The sequence below is a fragment of the Suillus bovinus genome (genome assembly GCF_016758785.1).
Source record: "Suillus bovinus strain UH-Sbo-P2 chromosome Unknown EDB93scaffold_1, whole genome shotgun sequence".
NCBI lineage: Eukaryota > Fungi > Basidiomycota > Agaricomycetes > Boletales > Suillaceae > Suillus > Suillus bovinus.
In genome coordinates, this window is record NW_024542057.1 from 1020516 (window position 1) to 1043884 (window position 23369).

Below are 23369 nucleotides of genomic sequence, written 5' to 3' on the forward strand. Positions count from 1 at the left end.
GCACAACTTTATATCAATCACTACATCCCCTACACAAGTGGAAGTACCTAGTCAAACCGAATACATACAATGTCGAATACTTTAGTATCAGCGGAATAACAATTCAAGAAGTCACGAGGGGCATCATAAATACCTGATATGAACGTTTTCAGGTGTGATGCAAAGAGTCAAACGGGTTATCTCTTGTTCTCCTGTAGTCCTGACGAGACCTGTAATTTCCCCCTTTTGTACCATACTTCTACGATACTCTACTTCCTGTTGGACGGCATCACGCAGGGAAATCTCTGGAGCAAAAGGAGGTGTCGACACCGGGAATAAGGTGATGTGGTGCGTAAGGGGAAGCGGCATGGGCGTCGGTGGAAGATCGCCAGTCATCGAACTGGGCAGAGCGTTCGCGTCACGGTTTTCAGAGTGAACAGGGAATGGATGCAAGTGTTGCATGTAAAACGTCACCGGTCCACTGGATCGCGAGGCGAGATTCAGACCCCAATTGGTCAATATGATGAAAGGGGCGTGGGACAAGCGAAGTCGACCAAGCGCCGTGAGCACATGATGAAGTGGGTTTACTGATGAAGGGTCTGGTTCCCTTTGGGGCACGTTGCGCATCTGCTCCATGATGAAACGGTCGGTCCAATAAAATGCGCTCATCGAATCCACGGCAAGAAGGCCTATTTCGTGTTCTGGTATGGAGGCCTTGTGATACGATGGGAGATGTAAAAGACTGGTGGCGAGTTGGAGAAGCGAAGTTGGCCGAAAGACATGTAGACGGTGCAACGATTCCTCAGCTAGACGTCGTGCCATCTCGATGTTGTGAGGCAGGGCAAGGGACAAACGGGTCAATAGCAACTGATGGAGTCTTGCGACATCAAATGATGCATCTGTGTCATAGATGACTGCGGCCAATCCATTACCCCCAAAGTCGATGGACATTTGCGTCGACGGAGCGATGCAGAGCAGTACGAAATGATACAAGAGATGGGTTTTTCCTGATGAAGCGGGACCCTGAACCTCTATGACATCTCCGCGGCTGAGGGATGAAAGTAGCAGTGGTGCAGGCGCATCACGTTCAGCTGAGGCGTCATGTCCGAAAGGCAGAGCTGATGACGTTCAATCACATAAGATATCAAATGGGGCGATGTGCTAGATCTCACCGTGTGCTACCCTTATGCAGGAAAGCAGCTGACTACTGATTGAGCTAAGTGACCCTTGGCAACGGAGACAGTGAGCTCACATTTTGGAGGGACTCTCGAGGAATCTCTTTTAACAAGGAAGCCATCCACGTTCTAAAGCGAAATGTCAATTCCGTATGCCCTAATGTAATGGACTTACTGAAAAATGTGGTCGATGAGGGCCACTTCAAGCCGCTACTCACAAGCTTATCCGAGTCCGCCTTATTATTCACATTAGTCACAATAATCAATTCGATAGCATTGATTGCATGTTTCTGCCGCTTCATTTTGCGTGCCATTGCCTCTAAGTAAGTACACAGCGCACGACATCACAAAGCGATGTTGAAACAGTGAGGGTGAAACTGAGCAGACATGTGACATAGTGTGACATTGTCCATCTATTGGAGCCTTGGTGTCTCTGGAATCTTCAGCGCTGTGATCATCACTAGCACTGCCCATCGACGTCATGAAACTTGGTTTGGAGGTAATAAGCGACCGGAGGAGCCACAACAGCCAGTGGCGACTCGTACTCGATCTCACGCACGCTCTACCACGCGCGGGCGTGTGAGCGCCCCGCCGCATTCCATTCGCAAATCCAAGGTCAAAAGCAAAAGCAGGCGAAGTTGGTTGATGAAAAGCATTGATCATTGTCGGAAGGAGTACCAGATATGCTTTCTTTTTTACTTCATTCAAGCATTTGCTCAGCGTGTCAGCCATAGTTTCCACTTTCTTCATGGACTCATACATGTTCCCTTTACCGAAAGCTTCGATACAAGCTTTCGGTGAGTACAGTACTAGATATCAATGACCATTTCTATCGTTCTCAGGTCTGGGATAGCTAGTGTACGAGTACGGTGTAGGTGATAGCCGTTTGGCCAAGACGCTCACGAGCTTCGTCTTTCGAGACAGATACGTGAACTACAGCGTTCGATCCGCTTGTATTTTGGGGGGATTTGGCATCAGGCTAGCATTATTGAAGATATGTGTGAGAGCATACGCAGACGCTATCACGATTCGCTCGTCGGTCTTGGATGATGGGGTACACCGCGATATGTCCCTACCAGACTGCTGAAGAAGACCAGTCATCGTCTACTTCAGTGGGATGCAGCCCTTACAGTTGATCCCTGCAGAGGATACATTAGGAAATGCCACTGACGAAAGGACGACCGCGCGAATGGCATCCGGATACCTCGAAAGTCCATTGAATGCACATCCGTACTCCTTCCGAAACCTCAGCAGTTGCGGAAATTGTGGAGTGACTTACTCTGTACTGAACTTGAAGTTGACTGGCTGGACGTTATACTACTAGTAGTGCTGCGGCGGTGTTCTCACCAACCTACCCGTTCTGGATTTGAAAGACATGGTTTCGCATGACAAGTTCAACTCTCACCAAGCACATACATACTTACAACGCATCAACTTATAGCTGGCCTGCAAGCCAGATCCATGTACCAATAACTTTCTAGGGCGCTCAGATACCAGCGTCACGCCACTCCACGCTGAACATCATTCGTTTGAACATTACTACCAGAAGTCATCATGAATAGCGCCCCAACTTCTCGGGCCACTCCACCGGGTTTCAGGCGCTCATCTAGTGCCGCAACGTCGCCTCCCCCCGCGAAGAACCTTTCTACATCCCGTCCAGCTCTGGCTTCTGTTCGTGCCCCAAATTCACAGGGTGCAGCACTATCACGCCGCTCTTCTATTAAAACAGCACCAACAATGGGACCAGAGTCGCGTGAATCGCTGAATATTGCGCTGAAGCATGAGACCGAAAGGAAGGAAGAGGTGCGTTCATAATTCTGAGAGAGAGTGCTTCACTGACCGCCGCATCAGTTGCTCGTCCAAGTCCAAAATAAGGATCAGACAATTGCTAGTCTGACAGCTGAGAACGACAGTGTCATGTCTGCTTTGAATTCAGCAGAATCCCGCTTGAATGAAATGTACGTTGATCAGGCACGGATGGAAGAAGAGATGGCAGCCCGTATCGAAGTCTCTGAAAAGCTGCGGGCACAAGTTAGGGAACTCGAGCGGGAGAAGCGAGATTTGCAAAGGCGATATAATGAGCAGGTCCGTTTTTGTCTCTTCTCGCACTTCATACAGACATGGATGATTTGTAGACATCAACATTCGAGGCAGAGCGCCAAGCAGCTTATGACAACGAACAGCACCTCAGATCACGGATTCAGTCTCTTACGCAAGCCCGCAAAGTTGCTGAACCGCCCCGATCTGCTGATGCAACCTACACGACGAATTCTTCTCGCCAAGATCCCCTCGACACCGATGTTGAGGCGGAGGCGGAGGCATCAGAAGTCGCTGTCCCCCAAAATCGCGAGGAACAACATCATCCTACTAAGCAGGACGTCAACGATCCGGAAAGCGAACCAGCTGAAATGACAGCTCTCAAACTTGAGCTCTCGACACTATCAACATCTTATACATCCTTGCATAGTACTCTCATACTTTTGCAAGCACAGCTCGTGGATTTGAAGAGAGTGAACAATCAATTACAAGAGGACAACGAGAGCTACATGATCTTGTTACGGGAGAAGACGTTAAGCGGCCAATTTGATCTCTTAAAACAAGTCGGTGGCACCCCAAACACAACGGACGGTGGATACAATGACGATGAAGTGATGGTAGACGACGCAGGCAGTCTTAGGAGCACGGGAAGGAGCCTATTGGATAGGGTCGAGGAAGAGATGACTGAGGATGATTTGGGGCAATCTTTCAGAGCTGATTCGCCATCTTCAAACCGCCATGGACGTCATGTACGTAGGAATGACTCGGCGTCGCATTCTCCCAGTCGAGCTCCGCATGGAGAGTCTCTCGCCGACCTCCCAATCACCGGTCCAGGACTTGACTTGGCTGCAGAACTTGGTCGTGCTGAGAACAAGGACATTCTCTGCGGAGATTCCATCGACGGCGATCGAGCTCTTGGTAGCAAAGGAAGACGAAATAGGGTACCTTCGGACACCAGAAAAGTCACCACTTCTGACATGCCAGAATCAAATGCAGACCTGGAAGCCCTACGATCAGAAGTCAAGACTCTCAAAGATGCCAACAAGGCACTTTCTTTATATGCGTCCAAAATCATCGACAGGATCATTGCAGAAGAAGGTTTCGAGCATGTCCTCTCAGTGGACTATGAGAAGTCTCCGGCCACACATTCCAAGTCTCTTTCTCTGAGTGCAACAACCACTGCCAGTACCCTAGCGAAGACATCTAAACCTCGACCACAATCAACCTTTTTCTCTCGAACAGTTTCGGATTCCGCCCCTACCCCCGCTCCCGAGAAGACGCCATCGTCGCCACCTCCCATTTCCGACACCTCTGTCCCGAAGGCATCTCAACGACGTTCTATGTCTATCGACTGGAAGAATTTCTCTTTGTTCGGCGGCGCAGAGAAGAAGCCCGAACCAGCCAATTTACGACCTCTCACGCTGAAGTCAACCTCCACACCTATGACCAGCGCACGCAAACTAGAGACCTATGAGGATGAGGAGGATCGGCGGGAAAGAGAGCGGCTCCATGCAACCATGAAACTCATGGGTATTGAGCAACCTGCTCCTTCTCCATCGGTGTCCATACAAAAGAGTTATTCGACCCCCGAGAGCCCTCAGACTGCTACAGCCAGTCGCTTTTCAATCTTTAGGTCACGATCCACCACTGGTCATTCCGACACTTCATCTGTTAACTCTGGGCCTTCGACGCACAATAGTCATCAAGCGACATATGGGCTTGGCATTATTGGTGACGGGCGGTCTGAACTCACGCATGAGGCTCTGGAGCAAGCCGAGGCAGAGAACTCCCTGGCAGCATTAGATGCGCATGAGCAAATGCTCATTGATGATATTGCCAAAGGTAGACCAGGAGGTTTTACTGAGCCCCCGAGGAGCCTAGGAGAGGAGTGGAGAAGTCGTAGAAGCAGGAGGAGCGGAGGTGGGAGCGGGAGTACGATTTGGAGTGCTGGAATGAGCCGCACAGGGGATGAGCCAGACACCTGAGTCTGACCTGCACTGTATATACCTTATTTAAATACCACAGTATATTTGTGCCGTGTTGTTACCATGTTGCGAATAGACAACTTGTAGATCTCATACGATGTGAGTGTTAATGGTCAATGGTTAATTCAAACGAGAGGTTGTGACTTGGTGGCGCACAATGACCACTACTCCGCAATGGTTTGATTAATAGAAGGGTGAGCCGTAAATTCATGTTGTCGTGGCGTTGGTCGTGCACATGCAGCGGCGGACCTGCAAGGCCGTGAGCGTCATGCCAGTGTCCAGTGACGTTGTACACACAAATACATTTCTTGGCGTCGTTCTAACAGCTGCTGCAATAGAGTTTGCGGACCGATAATCAACGGCCCGGGCAGGCCCCCATACACGAGGGTTTCTAAAAGAAAAGGAACAGCGAGATGGAAATGCAATTGGCACATTGTTGATCCAAGCCTGTATTGTACAAATTGCACTATCAAGTGTTGCCCTGACTGGTGATAGAGGCCAGGTCACTGGTTTCTACAAGGAGAATCGGTTGCTTCATCATCATGATGAAGTTCTGTACAAAGTATAATTAAATTCGCAAAGATGAGTTAAAATACCTACTCTGACCTGGCTTGCATGCACTGGAAACTGAACAGAACCTGAGGAACCTCGGAGAAACTTATGCAGTTGCTGTGTCTCGCGGAAACACATTGTCGGCGCAAAGGTCAAAGCCAGGACTAAAACAAATGCGCTGTAAACATACAGGAAGGTGCAACTCAAGGCAGGCTATGCTGTGCCGTAACCAGTGAGCTCGGGTGTCATGGAGATTTTTGCGGAGGCTGCGTATTTGAACGTACATTTGGCGTAAAAGGGAATAACTTGGACTTTACGTACGAGACGTTCGCGGAATGACGGGAGCAGAAGCAAGAGGTAGACCATGCCATCGGTAGGCGAGGGCAAAACGTCAATGTCAACTTCCTTTCTGCAGAACGTGCCCGCTGAGCATTATGTACGAGATCTGCTTCAATCAGCAAGCGGCTTCGCTGTCAATTTCTGCAAGATCACAAGTTCTCCGTACTGCCACGTTCAGGAATAACATGACAGGTCTGGGATAACAAGCGAGTAGCGAGCAAGACGACGATGCATATCAAGATAGTGCAGACCTAGACGCAGGTCAGGGCCATTTTCGATACAGAGACGGAGTTGCAGTCACCTGGAATTACAGATGTGGCTAAACAGTCTGGATGAAAGTCATCAATCACTCAACCACTGACAGTTTGCAAATCGGAAATAACGCCGACCTACGGAATAAAGGCGCGATCACCAAAAAAACAGCTAGCCGTATCGTATCTCCGTCACATTAAACGAATGCAGAATCCTGAAGTATGATGTAGCACATGCGCTGCGGTGTTTTAGCGCGGATCAAACAAATATGGGACCCGGATCACAACGACAATGAACGCGCGCAATACCTCCGGCTTGGAGACACGGGAAAAAGGTACTGACTCAATCTTGATATATCTGAGATTGTGCCGTTGGGAATTCCAAAGCAACAAAAAATGAAATAGTACTCTCCATGGAGCCTAGGCACAGAATAAAAGGAGATCGACTCATGCTCACCAGGTACATGTAGCCTAAGATGCTTACGTTCCTTTTCATCAATACAAATGCTTCTTATAGCACCACTGACACAGTCATCAGTGGTGATATATCCCAAACCTTCCCAAACGATCACACTTGAAACCTTGTGTCATAACACAGCATACAATACTGCTTGGCACTGTCGAAAGATATACAAGTCAGCGCTTATATCGCGCACTTTTTTTATTTGAAATCGGATGCGCACGTCCTGAGTGTGCATGCGACTGAAATGAATGCTGATATGTAAATGGGTTCGAATGGGCACACTCACGTGAATCATCCAAATTCATATCCATACGCTTCCAGGTTCCCGATCAATGCGCGGCATGACTTCCCCATGAAGAAGCAGATATGTCACTGGATGGTGAAAATCGGGGATGTCGGGATTATACCAGTGGTCACATCACCGTGCAGGTCTCAGAATATCGGGTATAGTCATGAATGTAGTAGCAAGCTCTCGTACATTTATATTATCATACATTGAGGTTATTGCGCATTTGGGACATCAGCACGCTTCACGAGTGTATTCTGCGCGTGAGTGCGGATCGTTTGAAATGGGTTCGACGAGTACAGTGGGTTTGAGAGTATCAATGGCTGTCGAAGTTTCTCAAGTTCCCTGAAAAGCGGATTAACACGAACAGACAAAAGTGAAGAAATTGTATGGACTCACAAAGCACGTTTTCGTTGGTTCTTGCTGAGCGGTATTCCCTTGCCCTCCCCAATCTGAAGCGTTTTTTGTTGAACTTTGTGAGGGCGAGCATCCTTTGTCTCCTCGGCCGCTGGACTACCTTGTTCTGGCGAGTCCACCCATATCTATAGCGGAAAGAACTGCGCCAATGGCATCAAGTCCGCCGCCTACTTGTTCTCGTTGCCGTCTATTGAACCGGCGTCTCTGCACTTTCGAGTACCGGGATGTTTTATATTTCAGCTCTAGAATACAGGATGAGAAGAGGAGCGATTATTACGAATATAGAGCGTACTTTCAATGAAAGCTTCGTGCTTAAGCTGTTGTTTCTCCTTCTTCTTTATTGAATGACGAGGCTCAGTAGCTGCTGTGGACATTTCTTGCAATATTACTTGCCCCTGATAAGCGTCGAGATTAAGCATAAGAGTAGATTTTAAAATCTTGTCATAAACACACTGAAGTCTCTCCGGCTGCACCTATTTCGACCGCTTCAACCGCATTATCTTGCACTGCAAATTGTCGCCGGGCGAGCTTAGCGGAGGTTTCATGGACTGAAATACGTTTTCTGCGCTCTCTAGGCTATAGTGGATATTAGTGAAATGTGTAACAATGAGGTTCATTGCCCACCATCTTGATAGATTCGACTCATCCAATGTCCAGTACATGACGTAAGATGCAAAAAGCTTCTGATCCTAACAAGTGTAAACAGATAGGTCGCTGCTTGACCATGTGCATGAGCGACGTCGAAACCACTTCATAATTTTAATGTAGCGATATTGGCGGTTTTTGTATCGGTTTACCCGGAGTCTCGAAAACCAAAATTATACATTTAGTGCTCTCTAAGTTTGGATCTAATCTAAGTAGTACAGTCGATAGTAACCAAAAATGAACTTTACATGAACCTCGCCCCGCAGTTTGGCACTCAATAAGATATTACTGCTCAAGCCGAACCCGGGCACGAGTGTCGTCCACGAAATCCTCAGAAAGGAGGTCACTGCCCTCGTTTGGCTTTGCGTTCTCGACGCCGACTGCAACGAAGGCTATGACAACCAGCAGGGCGCCTGCCAGTACTCGCGCTGCGGCAGGCTTCCCAAGGAAGGAGTCCCCGATGACCGCGACCGGAATGGTGAGACCGAGACCGACTGTCACCACTAAAGGTGTGGTCTTTAGCATCGCAATGACGTATAGGTAGTCGCTCGATAAGGTGATAAGCATCTAAAACATGTAAACTCCCAAGATTGAGACGTAGACGATGGAAACTCACATTCAACAAAATAATAACGACAGCATTATGAGTAGAAGGTATCTCAAAGCGCTCCATTCCAACCAGATGCAGAATGACACCCACGGGCCAGGATAGGACTATGTTGAAAAATCCCACAAACCCAAAGAATAGTTGCATGTCAATTCTCGACTCTTCCCTAATCTGAACCTTGAGGAAGACGACATAGAGAGCATAAAATATAGCCGACATCAAAGCCAAGAAGTCTCCCAAAACTGGCAATGAGGCAGCAACCTTGTAAATTATTGATGGCCCTATTCCATCTGGCTGGCCATCGAGAGACCCGTCAGATATAGCAACAAGGATCACACCAACAAAGCTTGTCACAAGCCCGTGAGCCGAATCATACATGAAGAAGAAAATAACCACATACGCAGTAAGCACAGCTCCAATCTTGACCAATGTTAGGGTTTCCACGCGGAACATACGTCCAACGGCAAGAGTGAATATACCTTCCAGGGATGTCATATAAGTAGAGTTGTTGAAAGACAATAGTACAACACACTCACCACTCGTGCCAGACAAAATTGTAGAGCTTGCAACGCTGGTGTATGCCAGAGCAGCATTCAAAGCCCAGTTCGCAATAAACCACAGGAAGCAGAATCCGAGTGCCAACCTTGCGGTCTCCTTCACGGTGAGTGGTCCATCGACCTGATCAATTGGAGCTATTAGCTCCACCTAGAGATGGTCAGAAGGGTCCTATCCAAGTGCGATAGAAAGTGTAATTACTGCAGGCTCAGCATCGATATCAAGCTCTTGCTCCAACGGCTGATAAGCCATGGTTGACCTGACGTCAGTATAGATTAGCAATAAGAATAGGTGACACCGTTTAAAGTTACCTTGCGGACTTGGGTGAACCCCATCGATCAGCCCATAATCTTCGTGTGATATATGGCAGCAAGTAAACGACAAATGACGCGGTGTTGGTGTATGTTATCCTGCGTCACGGTAAGTATTAATCCAACCATAAAAATAGGAATCGCTCTTACAGGAATGGCTTCTGGTACCCGTCGTCATACATGTCCTTTAGGCTATTAGTGTACATCACTGCCTGGAAGTGTGCTCGTGTGCTTACTTGCGTCAAAAAACTGGACGCAGTCCATAATAGGACAACCACGAAGAGGAGGCCGAGGCCGACAATGTAATTCTTGGTGTTAGCGTTCCTAAGAGCGCCTCCTGAGGGCTCGCTGCCAGAGTTGGACACGGTGGTCATCTGAATCAAAGGGTGACCAATGAAACAAGACTAGCACTGGATGAGCATGCGTACTTTATGCGATGAAGGTGGGTACGCCGCATGTGACATGTGTGCCCGTGTGAATATTGAGAGAAGACAGATTGAATGTCAGTACCAGTGGCACTTAGCACTCTGCAATAAATCACTGAACTAGATTTACCAATTCAATGATCTGGTCTTTAATGCTACTCTAGAACGAGTTGTTCCATTTTAATGGTACACGTGGATGAGGACAGGTATGTAGATAATACACCACGCTGAAGCGCCTAAAATGTTAATAGTCCGTGATAATGAAGAAATATACGCAGTGTAGCATGAAAATAATGGATCCATGTGGTATAAACTAGGATAGAACAGTATACGTGCCGCGTAAAGCGCTAAAATGGCCCGGGTATTGTAGGGCGAAAGCCAGCATACGACTTGACTTTCTCAAAAATCCTGAAGAGGCTGATGACAATGTTGATGCAATACGTGACAAGGCCAACTCCAACCAGGCAAATCAATGCAAGTTGATAGTCACACAGCGTATCTCCCACTCCACCCTCATTTCGTCCAAGGTTCGGAAGTGTTAGCTCTGGCCGACTGAGTTCGTCATACCATGCAATGCTTCTTGCCGAGGCACAGGGAATAAGAGAAGTGAAGAAATTGTCGAAACAGAGAGAAAACGCCGCGGACCATGCACAGATGAAACAAACTTCGAGGAGGGTATGTGCAAGTTTGGCAGATGTTCGCCATAATCCCATGGGGCGACCGAAATATTCGAGCTGTAATGGAATAAGATGGTGATGAGAAATCAAGGTGGAGAAACTTGCATATATCGCCACCATAACATGAACCAAAGTCAGAGGTGCAAATATTATCACCAAGGTTCTGGTAAATATGTGTTCATCAATTTATCACTTATCAAGCTGCGAAGTGACGTACGGAGAACTTCCTACGATTCCCATGATACTATCGTGCAATTCAACGATACGTATCCTGATAGCCACCGCAAGGGCCGCAGCTGTAAATGTTATATTGATGAATCTAAAAAGCTAGATCGCAGATTTATACACAAAAAAAGTGAATAGATAGCATTGCACTCACCAGTGGCACATATATATTCGTAAGAATGAAAGTTCTAAAACGCTTCTTTCTAGATATCCCAGAGTTAGACCTGTCTCCTGACTCATTATCTGAGTGATCTCCAGTCACCCCAAGATTGGAACAATCATTTGTAGGGAAATTGCGTGTTGGTTCCCATGGCGTGTCCCAACCAGGTGTTTTATTGCAAGGTAAAGTGAAAGGCGCGGAGGACTCGGCATGAAAATGCACAGCACCCTTCTCCGCTGGGGAGACCGTCTGAAATTCGGACTCATTGTGCGACTGGGGATTGAAGTACGATGATAAAGGTGGTCGATTTTGGTAGGCAGCACCTATCTTGCCAGCCGCTTGACTCGATGGCTCTCCCTGAGGTTCTCGAGAACGTGCGAACGTCCCCCACGGTGATTGCTGCTCGGACCAAATTCCATTTGATCCTCCCAATGACGAACGAGAAGCGGCGAGGTCGGATGGTCTCTGGTCATGTTCATGATAGTCATCATCTGTGGGAGAAGGAGGTTCGTCTTGCGCCCAAGCTATGGAAAAGTGGAGGACAAAGTAAGTGACACCGCTCGATTAACATTTAGAAGTTCATACGTGGTGCAGTAATGACTGTTCTTGCCGCTGAAGGTACTGCAAGTGCATGACTCCGGACTGATGCTGCAAGACTGCTATTTGACGGGATCGATGGAGGTTTTCGAGTACTGGCAGCTGATAGAGACATGGGCAAAGATAAAAAAAAAAAAGCAGAAAAAAATGAGGCTTAGGGCCCGGGACCAGCTAGTGCAGATTATATTGAACGCTGGTCGGTTATTGTTGTTCAGGCCATCCGCCGCTGTGCTGTCTATACACAGATTTTGGTAAATGTAGAAGTGCAAATATTGATCAAGTGCCGAGATGCCGGCCATGGTCGCACCAAACTCTGTTCAATGAGTCATTCAATTATCTAACACATGGAAGACGGTTTGCCCTCAGTGTCAGCCAGCGGCGCTGTCGGCTCAAGATTCATTTCTCAAAATGACCTAGAGGAGGCCAAGGCCCGCAGAGACGAACAGTGGAAAGCAGCATATGCCAGGTGCGCAGCAGATACTCATCGAAGTACAATGACACATAAAACTGAACTATACTAGGCTCGGACAGGTTCCTCCGCCGCAGCCTGTGGAAGATTCTTTCGATGGTCGAAGTCTAGCAGAGGTGAGTGACACTGCTTTTGCCTGCTGTGTTCGCTTGAAATCGACCCGCGAATAGAAATTAGCCGCGAACAGGGTACGTTACCACAGCTACTCTTCAGTTTGTGGATTAATAGGTTGGTTAGGCTGCAAAGCAGGAAGAATGGGAGGAGAAAACGAAGTTAGGCAAGTCGGAATGATATATTTTCATGGTAATCTTGACTTGCCCACTTGTAGCAAATCAATTTCGAGCACTAGAAGAGGATGAGATCATGTTTCTAGATTCTATCAGAGAAAAGCAGGCCGAAGAAGAACGCCTCCGCAAAGCACAGGACGGCGAGGAGCTTTCAGATTTCAGAAAGTATGCCTCCGTTCATTATTTTTCCGTCGCTGACATTGAGGATCCACAAAGAGCTGTTGCAGCTAGGGAAAATGACCTCAACAAGCCTACACAGCCTGTGACGCAACCACGAAAACAGAGTGATGATACTCCGGAGAAGCCTAAAGCTCCCGTAGTGACGTCCAAGAAAGATGTCAAGAAATCATTGAAGGGTGTCGTAGTGAAGAAGAGACCAAAGTCTCATGCTCCAACACCCAGCGAATCGAAGGCGAAGGAATCTAGTAAGAACATCGATGAGGATGCACCACCAGTCACAAAACGTCGCAAGATCTCCGGATCATGACACCACCATAATTCCATCTTCTGACATTCCTGTAGTTGTCATCGTGGATTTGTTCACTGTAGTATCATCTAATTCAATAACACGCTGCCCAGTCTTGACATTCCACTGTCCTCTAAATATAACACCGGAAGCATACATAATACATACTCATCTGTCTTCTCCGCGAGCCAGGTCTCATCCTCCCCGAGCTGTCGGTGTCGGTGTCCACCGTACATGGTTGAGATCCCTTTCCCCAGTCTGTCTCGTTCCCCAGCCAGACATTCGCCCCATCGCTTCTGCCCTTCTCGCTGCTGCAGTACCCATCGTAGTTCTATCCAATAATCTTTTTGCTGCAGGTGTCAGATTGCCAGGTGCGTCAGCTCTCCGTGGAGTCCAGCCTGGAGGGCCCATAGAACCTGACTTTGAGGAACCTCCTCGGGCTGGTGTGCGTCCGATGATTGAGGTCGGCCCCCCAAGTAGGACAGCTTTCGCGCGAAGGCTTTTTGAAGCATGTGCGGATAATCTGTGAGATAATGCTTCGCGACTCGACGGCGCAGCAATATGGAAAGGTGTGCTTGGCAGTGGCAAGGCTTCTGCTGGATCATCGGACTTTGATAATATCCGTGGAGTTGCATTTAGGGTCCCCCATGTCATGAGCTGATTAACGGCAGAAGGGCCTAGTTCAGCAGCGGTAGGTGAGGGCAGGCTGGGTACAAGCGAAAATTCATTGGTAGGGGATCGCGGTCGATCTAGGAGGGTGATTAGAAGAAAAACAGAACGATCAACGCGGAATGGAGCTTACATGGCGTTCCAGTAATGGCGGCATCAATTCGACTGCGAGTGGGACTTGGAGGGGCAGATGCAGCTCGTGACTGAGAATCTCCTTCATCCTGTTCTGGTAGACGTGTATTCAAATGCTTTATGATACCGAGATCATCGCTTGCTTTAGCTTTCGATGTACGTGGGTGGTACGGAGACATGTCGGCGTCAGGGGAGAACATGAGAGAATTACGGGCCTGGTATTCAGCACCTCAGCCATGAAATGACAATCTCGTCTGAGCCCAACACACCTTGAAATTCCAGCCATCAACGCCAGCTGGACGAGTATCTTTCCTTGGAGCCATAACGTCCATAGGCTCGCCCTCCTCAACTGCTTCATGAAGGATAGCCACCTCCTTTCCTTTATCGTTGTCCTTCGCATCTTGACCTTGACCTTCTGATTCCGTCGATGACTCTCCACTTTGCGTGATGAGTCCTGCGATAGTAGGGGCTTCGATCACAAACTTCTCTCTCACACCTGGTGCTTGGGCAGGCTCTATCATCATCTTCTCCCTCGCCTCGAGCATCCTATCCCTCTGATCCTCGACTCTCTTCTGTGCCTCCCATGCCCAGCCCCACCTCTCTTTCCTCTTCCGGTTCTCCTCATCCATAATCTGCGTAAAGCTAGCGTTGTCTTCCGAGGTGTACCGTGCCTGGAAGTTGTCTAGACTTATGTCTGTACTATACCGCTGACGTTTCGCAACTGGCTCCCCGTATGGAGTACGTAGCGGTGTCTCCGATGGACCAGCACCGTAAGGCGTCGCGGATGGCGTCTGCCACGGTCCTCTGCGGTAGGTGGCGGGGGTATTGTTAACTTCTTGTAGTTTACGCACAGATGCATTGATTAAGTGGGGGTCTCTCGATGATACAGCATCAAGGTATTCGTTGGTCGCGTCAAGATGTACGAGAGAAGGGAAAAAGTCTCTTGCTATGATGTGAGACAAGGCTGCTGTGTACTCATCTTCTTCGAGGACTTGTTGGGAATTTAGCGAGCGAGATGGACCGGGGGTAGACATTGTGCAGGGGAAGAGTGTGGCAGTACCCAGGCGAATGAACTTTACTAGATTGTCCACGGCGCTTCGTCACACTATTATGTCACACGTCTCCCAGTGAGGAACACGAGGTTATCGTGAAAATGTTTCAACATCATGGCCAGGATCAAGGCATCAGTGAGTATCTATTCAAGGGAACTGTACTCCATGCTGAAATAAATTCATAGCGGCCCATGTTCTGTATCCTCCAATGAAGATATGCGCAAACTCTCATTCATGTTTCTAACCTGTTTCATAGTGTCTCCGCTACCAACTGTGTTCATCTGTACAACGAGGCACAAGCCCTGACGACATGAAAATGTCACCCGTGAATGGCAGTTTAACACGACTGTCACGACCGAGAAAGTAGTATGGGATGCGTTCACCGAGTACGAGTCGCCGCTGGCTGTTGTAGCTCCTCCACTCGCTTATTACCTTCAAACCAAGTCGCATAACGTTGATGGGCAGTGATGTTCATAGTGCTGAAAATGGCGAGACACCAAGGCTCCAATCGATGGGAATTGCGATGTTGGCGCCTTCTAGCTCAGAGCAATTCGCATCGCTCACGAGCTCGCGCGTCAACTTAACCATTGAGTCTCTCATCCTCCTCAACCCTCGTTCCAGCATAGTGGTGACGGCGGCCATGTTTGGGGGGGTGGGCACTAAAGTCTGTAGAATGAACTGAGATGAATTTGAGTTTGGGACAGTGTTCTATTCTCACTTAACGTGCACTCTCCAAACGATGAAAACACGTGGTGTTTTCATCATTTGGAGAGTGCGCGTTAAGGTGATCGTCATATCCGGAGTCACTGATCTTCCTGGGATGTGCAGGTTGTAGTTATGGGTGCTGGGATAGATGATCGTACAATCATAAGGAAGGCTGGCGATGGCTAAGGTAAGGCATTTTTTTGAGATGGTTAAATGGCTCTTTGTGGGTATGTCGACAGTGAGAAGGAGATCGTTGTAGTCGTAAGTAAGCCTGATGGGTTGGATGGATTGGAACTTGCTTAAAGCAGCTCAGATGATTCGGACTCACCTCAGCTTAGTCGGTAATTGGTCCGCTTCTTGTATTACATAGAGTTCGCGCATTTTCGCACTGCCACCAGGCCTTTTCATACTCCACACCTTGAAAGTCGTGCACCCGGGCAATCTGTTTGAAGCAATCACATACAGGCAAAATTGCCGCACCGTCAATTTTTCTCTGCTGTACAGTGGGCGTTCTGAAAGGGCATATGGAGAGTTTAGATTGTGGTTACGTAAATGATCATTAGGAATAATTCACACGATTCCGCTGAGAAAAATAAAATGACAGATGGAAAGAAAGAAAATACGAGCACAGATCGGCTGCAGAAATAAACAAGTAATGTATCATGGTACCAGCGGAAGTGAAGACAAAAGCACGAAGTGTCGCTGGTAAATGGGTATTCGTTCGCTGTGTTCTGTCATGAATGTCATATGAGGCATGGATCAGCAGGTATACCCTGCAGAATAGTTCGTAAAAACGAGTGGGCATGGAGTGATGGTCCTCGAGACCTAAAATGCGAAATGCGTAGTCTAAACGATGCGCCACTCCAAAGTCAGCATAGCATGTCACAGACGAAGATTGAGATATTCAAAAGAAAAGTCAAGAAGCACCGCCACGTCCAAAATTGAGCACGTTGCTCCCAGACCTGCCCCGAGGTTTCTTGTCAGGTTCCAGTAAAATACCAGAGTCCTGACCAGGAAGCTCTAATCCGCCACTCTTCCGCGCACCAGTGATAACCGCAGGTCGACCAATCCTGCTCTGTGATAATATAGAGGCACTACTAGCAGAGGATGGAATTCTAGAGGATGCCCGAACTGTCACATTGGAATGCGACAAAGGGAGTTGTGATGGCGATTTTAAGTCCTTCTGGACTTTCCCGTTGTATGAAAACGGTCGTTCACGAGGACGGAATTCTGAATCTGATGAAGGGGTAGGTGACCCAGCATTGCTGGAACCTATGGAGGAACGTTTCGGTTGACCATATGGACCGCCGTGCAGACCAGTCCCTGGCCCGGTGGATTTCTTGTAACCAGTGACTCCTGGGCGAGAGATCGGAATGGGAAGGAAAGTAGGGGTTGCGGGACGAGATGAAGGAGTAGGGATGGAACTCATAGTTGCAGTCGTGCTGAGGCTTGCTCCGGAGAGGCGTGATTGAGGTCGACGACTATGAGTCATTGTGCTTTGGGCAAATTGATTGGGCTTCGAAAAAATAGGAGATGATGCTGACGAAGGGACTCCACCACGAAAAGCGCTGGGGGGTGAGGGACTGGATGAGCGTCTGTGTTCCTTCTCGGCATCCTTATTTGGAGAGGGAGTAGTATCGTCCATAATGAGAACCCATCCTGAATTATCATGGTTGGGAGTGGTCGCACCGCTCGCCAAAACAGTATCTACGCCAAGCCGCTGTGGAGTCGGTTTGCCAAGTTTGTTGTCTGGTATTACAGAACGTATAAAGGTACTCTTGGATGACAATGTAGAGGATATAGTGGATGTGGAGGGCATCGTGGATATTGTCACTCCCTGCCGCCCAGCATTACTGCCCATCCGCAGGCGAGGAACACGTGTATGAATCTTCTGTTCTAGATTCCTGACACGAGCACGCATTTCGGAAACCATTTGAACACCCTTGCTTCTGGATGCCATCATGGGTATGGCGGTGATGTTGGATATGCTAGAACTGGCAGTAGCAGCGGCAGGTCGTGGGACGAGGGCAGGAGCCCGAGGGGAATTGCGTGAAGTAGCAAGGGTTGGAAGGGTGGTCGAACGGGTCATTGATGAAGGCGAGGAAGTATTAGGGTTATGTTTGCTCAGCTGGAAACCTGCGCGCTGAAGTAGGACGGACTGTCCATAATTTGAGCTGGCAGCGGTAGAAGGGGGGCGAGTAGGGGTAGGAATAGAGGATTTCTCGTTGGAAGAAAGATCGGAGAGTTCAAGATCTGGCGGCGGCGGAGTACTAAGCAGATTATCATCCGATGAAGCCGTCGAAAGAGGAGGGAACAGTGATGAAGCGGTAGTGGAACTAGAGGTTTCGGTCAAAATGCTCGGTGCCCTAGAACGAGCAGCTGTTAGCTGATTCTTGAGGATAGAAATTTCTACAGATGAGTCTAGCAGGAAAGTGTGAGTGTTCTAACCCCATGCAGTCCAAGACGACGCACCTCGTAGCTCGTCCTTGACACGTTGTAGTTCTTCTTCCAAATTAGCCTTGTCAAGGAGTTCGTGCTCGAGCAATATCTTTTCCTCCAGCGCCTTGGAATATCTTGCCTCTATATCCGCCAGACTTGACGCGACCACGCGCTCATTTCTCTCGAGGTCATCGTTGCCCAACTCCAGGTCGCGCAATCTGACCTTCAATTTCTGAGACTCCTGCCTGAGCGTATCTAACTCTCGTTGCAGGGAGGTAGTGGTTGTATTGTGTGTGGTCTGTAGCGATATAAATTTGGACTTTATGAAGGGTTGGTCAGCGAAACTGGTTTCAACAGAAGACGCGTGGAGAAATACCTTCCATTCGTCTCGATCTAATTCTGTCTTTGCGACCTTGACTTTGAGATCCTGTTGTGCCTTCTCTGTACGGTCTATTTCCTTGATCAACTCCTCCTCAAGCTCTTTACTAGAAGTGTGAAATTCGTCGAGTTCGGCGCGAGTCTCTGCTAGCATATCGGCGACCTCATTATACTTCGCTTTCCAGTCCGTGGAGGAGTAACTGTTTGAGAATATCGTTAGAAAACTAGATTGAGTGTGGCAAGAAGGGTATGAGTACTCTAACTGGTTGTCTTCTAAGGAGGCCATTATTGGATCTCTGCGTAGGGCATCTGTAGGAGACAGAACGGCCGTCATGAGCCCTGTAAAGAAATAAAGTACAACCTAGAAACACAACCACTAGGTATCAAAGGAGAAAGGAAAATTGGTGGAAACAGGAGAAATGCTTGCAATTTGGTTCTTGACTTGTGCACTTCTGCTATGTGACATTTGGTTGACTCGGTGCCACACTTTGATTACATAATTCAATGACCTAATTTACAAAGTCTCAGGTTTCGCGCACTTGCGCTTTTCTATTCGTCCTGTCTTAGGACACCTCATCTCTTGCCATGAAACAGGATCCATCGATGCCCCTAGATGATGATCGGTTAGATTTCGTACACCATGGAAGCGAGAACTCCTACCAGCTTCACTGGTAGCAAAAATGACACCGAGGTCGTTCCGTGCAGTAGTGATGTAGTAACTGCGAGCATCACCAAGAGAAATCTGTAATAATTGAGCAAATCATTAATCACCGTGTTGACTGTATCAACTCACCACTACACCCTTGACGACATCTCCCCCACGAAAACAGTCGCTGATCTTTACCTTGTCTTTTTCGGTAGCTCTAACATCTTGAGTGCGTATAACACCATTGAATTCTTCACCAGCCGGTAGAGGGACACCATCAACAACTGAAATGGATACCATCGCCTGCAAGGGCGACAGGCGGGTGACTGTCCCTAGTACGACTGAATTTTCTGCCGGTGGGTGTGATCGTACACGAGATATTGCCAGGGTCTACACACATTGAAAATCGAGTATGATTTGATCGTCAAGAGAATTGACCAACAGATCCTTCGTATTGTGCGACACCAACTAGGCTTGCTCTAACTTGTCCATCCTTTAAGTATAAACCTCCTCCAAGTTTTGGTACTGGGCCACGAGGGAGGGATACTGGTTGACCTGGGAGTAAAATATCGGATGCCATGGGAAAACAATTGATGAGACCGAAAGCGAGCAGCTGCCGTGGAACGATGTACAAGGGAAAAATCGGGAGACCAAGGATTAATTAAGTTAACTCGCGTCGTTCGATCGGATTTGTTGCTATTTGGCTGTGACAACATACTTCAAAAATCTCAGCCCACTCTAACTATACTTCCGCTCTCGAGGAATTGCGCTTTTGCCCCTTCAGCAACAATGGCCTCCTCTTCTATCGCTCGCGTCCTTTCACGGCGTATGATTCTTATTCTTCATGCTGCTCACAACTAACATCATTCATAGAGATGCACATGTCTGCACGGAGACATGCCCTCACCAAGTTCTCCATGCCTGCCATGAGTCCTACAATGACCGAGGGTGGTATCGCCTCCTGGAAAAAGGCGGAGGGTGAAACATTCACCGCTGGTGACGTGCTTCTCGAGATTGTGCGTTTACCTAACCCTTGTTCTTGCTTCTATTCCGTTCCTCATGTCAGTTTACAGGAAACGGACAAGGCTACCATCGACGTGGAGGCTCAGGACGACGGTATTCTTGCTAAGATTATCGTACGTCAGCTTAAAGCTCAAAGCTTTTATCCTCTCATTGCCTTGTGCACATTTAGGCTCCGGATGGTTCGAAAAACGTCGCTGTCGGCTCGCCTATCGCCATCATGGCTGAAGAAGGCGATGACCTGGCAGGTGCAGCTCAATTGGCTGCTGAGCCTTTGGCCGCGCCCCCTTCCGCGCCCAAGAAGGAAAGCACACCTGAGCCTGCAAAAGCCGAGGAGGCCCCCAAGCCTACTGCATCCCAGGCCAAGCCTGAGCTTGCCAAGGGCGAACGGATATTTGCATCCCCCATTGCGAAGAAGATCGCTTTGGAACGTGGCATACCATTGGCCCAAGTCAAAGGCACTGGTCCTGAGGGACGTATCATCCGAGAGGACATTGAGAAGTATCAACCACCCGCGGCAACAGCCTCAGCATCCGTTGCCACTTCTTCGGCACCTGCTGCTTCCCTTCCGGAATATACGGATACCCCAGTTACCAACATGCGTCGCGTCATTGGCTCACGTCTCACCCAATCCAAGCAAGAGCTGCCCCATTATTACCTTACCGTCCAGATTAACATGGACAAGACGATGAAGCTCCGGGAGGTCTTTAACAAGACGCTCGGCGAGAAAGACAAAGCCGCTAAGCTCAGCGTCAACGACTTCATTCTCAAGGCGGTTGCATGCGCATTAAATGACGTACCAGAGGCCAACTCGGCATGGCTTGGAGAGGTCATCCGACAGTATGTACTTCCGCGAATATAAATTTATCAGGTTTAACTTACCTTGCCTTTAGGTACAAGAAGGCCGATATCTCAGTTGCTGTTGCAACTCCAACTGGTCTGATTACACCCATTGTGAAAGATGTCGGTTCAAAAGGATTGGCAACTATCTCTAGTGAAGCGAAAGCTCTCGCCAAAAAGGCTCGGGATGGCAAACTCACTCCTCAAGAATATCAGGTGAGTGAGGTAATTTCATGCTGATTTGAATGCAATTCATTGTTTCGATAGGGTGGCACGTTCACAGTGTCTAACCTTGGCATGTACGATATCGAACACTTCACTGCCATCATCAACCCTCCCCAATCGTGCATTCTTGCCGTTGGTACCACGAAGCCAACAATCGTGCCAGCTCCTGAGGAGGAGCGTGGTTTCAAGACCGTGAACATGATGAAGGCAACACTGAGCTCGGACCACCGGACGGTGGATGGTGCCGTGGGCGCTCGCTGGATGACCGCGTTCAAAGGTTACCTTGAGAATCCCCTCACATTCATGCTCTAAAAGTATAGTGTTTTCGGTCTTTGAGGTCCACCCATTGTTTCTAGACTAGATTACATTTATCTCATGCACACGTTATTTTTTTGTTGATTTGCTTTCAACAAACATAAAGCCTTTTGGCAAGTGCGGAGTTTATATATCCCCTATGAGTGTTCCAGACCTATGTCCGACTCATTCTTTCGCGGAGCTGAAGTACTACAATCAGGATTCAGTACACCCCCTGAGGCCTGAACTCTTCGCGACGACTTGCTAACTCGCCGCATCATTTGTCCTCCCAACAACTGATCGCGAAGGATCATGGATGCTGGGATGGCGCACGATAGTAACTTGAAAAAGTTGAACGAATATCTCATCGAAACTCTGGGGCAACTGGTCGAGGCGAAAAAGGAAGCTGCCGCCCTGCGCGAGCAAGTCACAAATCTAGAAAAGAAACTGACCGAGCACGACCGGCTGAATGCATCGAGGAAATTTGAGAATGATGAAGTACGTAGACGCGATGTTTTTGACGTTCCCCTCGTCTAATCACCTACAGCTTCGTGGCAGAAACGCGAAATTCGAGCTTGAGATGAAAAACACAGTATGTCGAATGCATATTGATGTGATTGCTAGAATACTCTATGTACTGACGCGTTGTTAGAATGCAGCATTACAGCTTGCAACGAAAGATCGCGATGTGTTAAACAGATCATTAGATGCGTCCAAGATGGATGTTACTACGCAGCAGAAGAGGGTGATTTCGAAACTAACAGTCATTGACCTGACGTGGCCTGACATTTGTTTTTCAGGCTAATACACTGGAGCAACAGCTTCGGAAATTAGATGAAGAAAAAAAAGCTTTGGCGCGTGAGCTTCAAGCAGCTGCACAGATTGTACGCGTGGATGTAGGACCATTTTCATTTAATATATTATCATGCCACATCAACTAACACTCCATCCAGATTGGCGTAAACACAAATCCTCTCCCAACTCCCCGTAGCACGCCCAATGACACCAAATTACCAGTCGTACGGGGGCCTTCGACAGCTGGGCCATCTCGCAACCGAAACGTCAAAGAAGAACAGGATATGATGGCGGATATTATCGCAGTAAACCCTCCCTCTCAGTTACCGCTTCTTCGAAAACAAACTATCGAAAACGTGCCACAACTAATTCCTGACCTTCCGGATGGTGGAACTGTATGTTTCACAAGACCCTTCATAACATCCCACATCGGGGGAGGGTCGCAAGCTCTCATTTCAAAGTAGGCTGTCCACTTTTGTGTGTGATCAACTTTGATGCCGTCAGCTAATGAACTCTTCAGCATCGCAACGCCAAAGTCGCTAGCACTAAAATTTGGTATTACAAGCTATCTTTGCCCGAACTTGTGGGAAAATCCTTGGTGTCCAACAAGCCCTGGCATGGCTGGGTATATGTTTGTTGGCTTAGGGGAGGAGATTCATTACTTCGTTCAGCCGGAGGTGCATGAACTCTTCGTTGGAGTTGCGAAAACCAACTACAGACTTATGGGCCGGTATCAGGCCCATCGTGTTGAACCCTTGACTGTTGAAGAATGGTTGACGCTCCCGCAAAAAGTAAGTATAATTAACCTCGAAGACATCCGAGTCATCCCTTGATTTTGGCCCATCAGGTTCGATCCAAGTACTGTGAAACTACACAACGAAAAGCAAAAGACTCACGTTCCATCGAGGGCATAAGCGCTGCTTATGAGCGTGGTGAACTTCGTGCTCCTTGCGTCAAATTGACATGTCTTGACTTTAAGGAAGACCTCTACAATAAACTGAAGGCGCGAAAAATGAGACAGAACAACATGACCCCCTCGTCATCTCAATGTTCCATTCAACAGGAATATCCCGTCACGCGCTCATCACAAAAACGCCGCTGCATCGAGACCGTCAAGGTTGACGAGTCTTCCATGGACTCTGACAGCGACTCTTCTGAATACAAAATGATCAGGCCTGAGAAACGATTGAGAGGGTAGATACTTACATAATTCGCATCATGATGGATTCAATCGACGACTCCGACCACTACATACTCTAGTCCACA

General features: G+C 48.2%; 11 protein-coding genes across 11 annotated transcripts; 4 read left to right on the forward strand and 7 right to left on the reverse strand.

Moving 5' to 3' along the window:
* Positions 1–1552, reverse strand: EDB93DRAFT_31749 (uncharacterized protein). Its single transcript, XM_041456064.1, has 4 exons — positions 1330–1552; positions 1232–1283; positions 1152–1179; positions 1–1097 (listed from the first exon to the last, which is right to left on the reverse strand). The coding sequence occupies exons 2-4, from the start codon at positions 1274–1276 to the stop codon at positions 124–126; spliced, it is 1047 nt and encodes a 348-aa protein (XP_041313711.1). The 5' UTR covers positions 1277–1283; positions 1330–1552; the 3' UTR covers positions 1–123.
* Positions 1553–2540: 988 nt separating this feature from the next.
* On the forward strand, positions 2541–5440 carry EDB93DRAFT_1217307 (uncharacterized protein). The gene is made up of 3 exons (XM_041451083.1): positions 2541–2957; positions 3006–3239; positions 3290–5440. Exons 1-3 carry the CDS (start codon positions 2709–2711, stop codon positions 5174–5176), a joined length of 2370 nt encoding a protein of 789 aa, XP_041313712.1. The 5' UTR covers positions 2541–2708; the 3' UTR covers positions 5177–5440.
* A 1541-nt stretch (positions 5441–6981) lies between these two features.
* On the reverse strand, positions 6982–8262 carry EDB93DRAFT_1112789 (ribosome biogenesis protein SLX9-domain-containing protein). Its single transcript, XM_041448157.1, has 8 exons — positions 8109–8262; positions 7938–8060; positions 7777–7879; positions 7656–7726; positions 7467–7609; positions 7260–7412; positions 7068–7212; positions 6982–7004 (listed from the first exon to the last, which is right to left on the reverse strand). Exons 1-6 carry the CDS (start codon positions 8109–8111, stop codon positions 7283–7285), a joined length of 573 nt encoding a protein of 190 aa, XP_041313713.1. The 5' UTR covers positions 8112–8262; the 3' UTR covers positions 6982–7004; positions 7068–7212; positions 7260–7282.
* Positions 8263–8284: 22 nt separating this feature from the next.
* On the reverse strand, positions 8285–10169 carry EDB93DRAFT_1112791 (uncharacterized protein). Its single transcript, XM_041448158.1, has 8 exons — positions 9839–10169; positions 9753–9787; positions 9603–9701; positions 9493–9550; positions 9273–9441; positions 9137–9215; positions 8746–9082; positions 8285–8696 (listed from the first exon to the last, which is right to left on the reverse strand). The coding sequence occupies exons 1-8, from the start codon at positions 9974–9976 to the stop codon at positions 8415–8417; spliced, it is 1197 nt and encodes a 398-aa protein (XP_041313714.1). The 5' UTR covers positions 9977–10169; the 3' UTR covers positions 8285–8414.
* On the reverse strand, positions 10158–11977 carry EDB93DRAFT_31739 (uncharacterized protein). The gene is made up of 4 exons (XM_041456062.1): positions 11675–11977; positions 11084–11613; positions 10922–11031; positions 10158–10867 (listed from the first exon to the last, which is right to left on the reverse strand). The coding sequence occupies exons 1-4, from the start codon at positions 11799–11801 to the stop codon at positions 10375–10377; spliced, it is 1260 nt and encodes a 419-aa protein (XP_041313715.1). The 5' UTR covers positions 11802–11977; the 3' UTR covers positions 10158–10374.
* A 53-nt stretch (positions 11978–12030) lies between these two features.
* On the forward strand, positions 12031–12929 carry EDB93DRAFT_1237231 (N-terminal domain of NEFA-interacting nuclear protein NIP30-domain-containing protein; the record flags this gene model as incomplete). The annotated part of the gene is made up of 5 exons (XM_041451397.1): positions 12031–12152; positions 12208–12271; positions 12326–12343; positions 12393–12432; positions 12484–12929. 5 exons carry the CDS (start codon positions 12031–12033, stop codon positions 12927–12929), a joined length of 690 nt encoding a protein of 229 aa, XP_041313716.1.
* A 68-nt stretch (positions 12930–12997) lies between these two features.
* Positions 12998–14798, reverse strand: EDB93DRAFT_1217317 (nuclear protein DGCR14). Its single transcript, XM_041451084.1, has 3 exons — positions 13979–14798; positions 13711–13924; positions 12998–13657 (listed from the first exon to the last, which is right to left on the reverse strand). Exons 1-3 carry the CDS (start codon positions 14741–14743, stop codon positions 13104–13106), a joined length of 1533 nt encoding a protein of 510 aa, XP_041313717.1. The 5' UTR covers positions 14744–14798; the 3' UTR covers positions 12998–13103.
* A 1116-nt stretch (positions 14799–15914) lies between these two features.
* Positions 15915–18726, reverse strand: EDB93DRAFT_1318132 (uncharacterized protein). Its single transcript, XM_041454854.1, has 4 exons — positions 18541–18726; positions 18282–18483; positions 17939–18224; positions 15915–17887 (listed from the first exon to the last, which is right to left on the reverse strand). The coding sequence occupies exons 1-4, from the start codon at positions 18615–18617 to the stop codon at positions 16383–16385; spliced, it is 2070 nt and encodes a 689-aa protein (XP_041313718.1). The 5' UTR covers positions 18618–18726; the 3' UTR covers positions 15915–16382.
* Positions 18727–19575, reverse strand: EDB93DRAFT_1112805 (uncharacterized protein). Its single transcript, XM_041448159.1, has 4 exons — positions 19372–19575; positions 19077–19319; positions 18944–19025; positions 18727–18892 (listed from the first exon to the last, which is right to left on the reverse strand). The coding sequence occupies exons 1-4, from the start codon at positions 19507–19509 to the stop codon at positions 18798–18800; spliced, it is 558 nt and encodes a 185-aa protein (XP_041313719.1). The 5' UTR covers positions 19510–19575; the 3' UTR covers positions 18727–18797.
* A 32-nt stretch (positions 19576–19607) lies between these two features.
* EDB93DRAFT_1112811 (dihydrolipoamide acetyltransferase) lies at positions 19608–21481 on the forward strand. Its single transcript, XM_041448160.1, has 6 exons — positions 19608–19755; positions 19803–19945; positions 20003–20065; positions 20122–20789; positions 20843–21005; positions 21057–21481. The coding sequence occupies exons 1-6, from the start codon at positions 19719–19721 to the stop codon at positions 21324–21326; spliced, it is 1344 nt and encodes a 447-aa protein (XP_041313720.1). The 5' UTR covers positions 19608–19718; the 3' UTR covers positions 21327–21481.
* On the forward strand, positions 21482–23340 carry EDB93DRAFT_1112813 (uncharacterized protein). Its single transcript, XM_041448161.1, has 7 exons — positions 21482–21806; positions 21856–21900; positions 21961–22053; positions 22109–22204; positions 22262–22563; positions 22624–22894; positions 22951–23340. The coding sequence occupies exons 1-7, from the start codon at positions 21621–21623 to the stop codon at positions 23299–23301; spliced, it is 1344 nt and encodes a 447-aa protein (XP_041313721.1). The 5' UTR covers positions 21482–21620; the 3' UTR covers positions 23302–23340.
* The last annotated feature ends 29 nt before the right edge of the window (positions 23341–23369 follow it).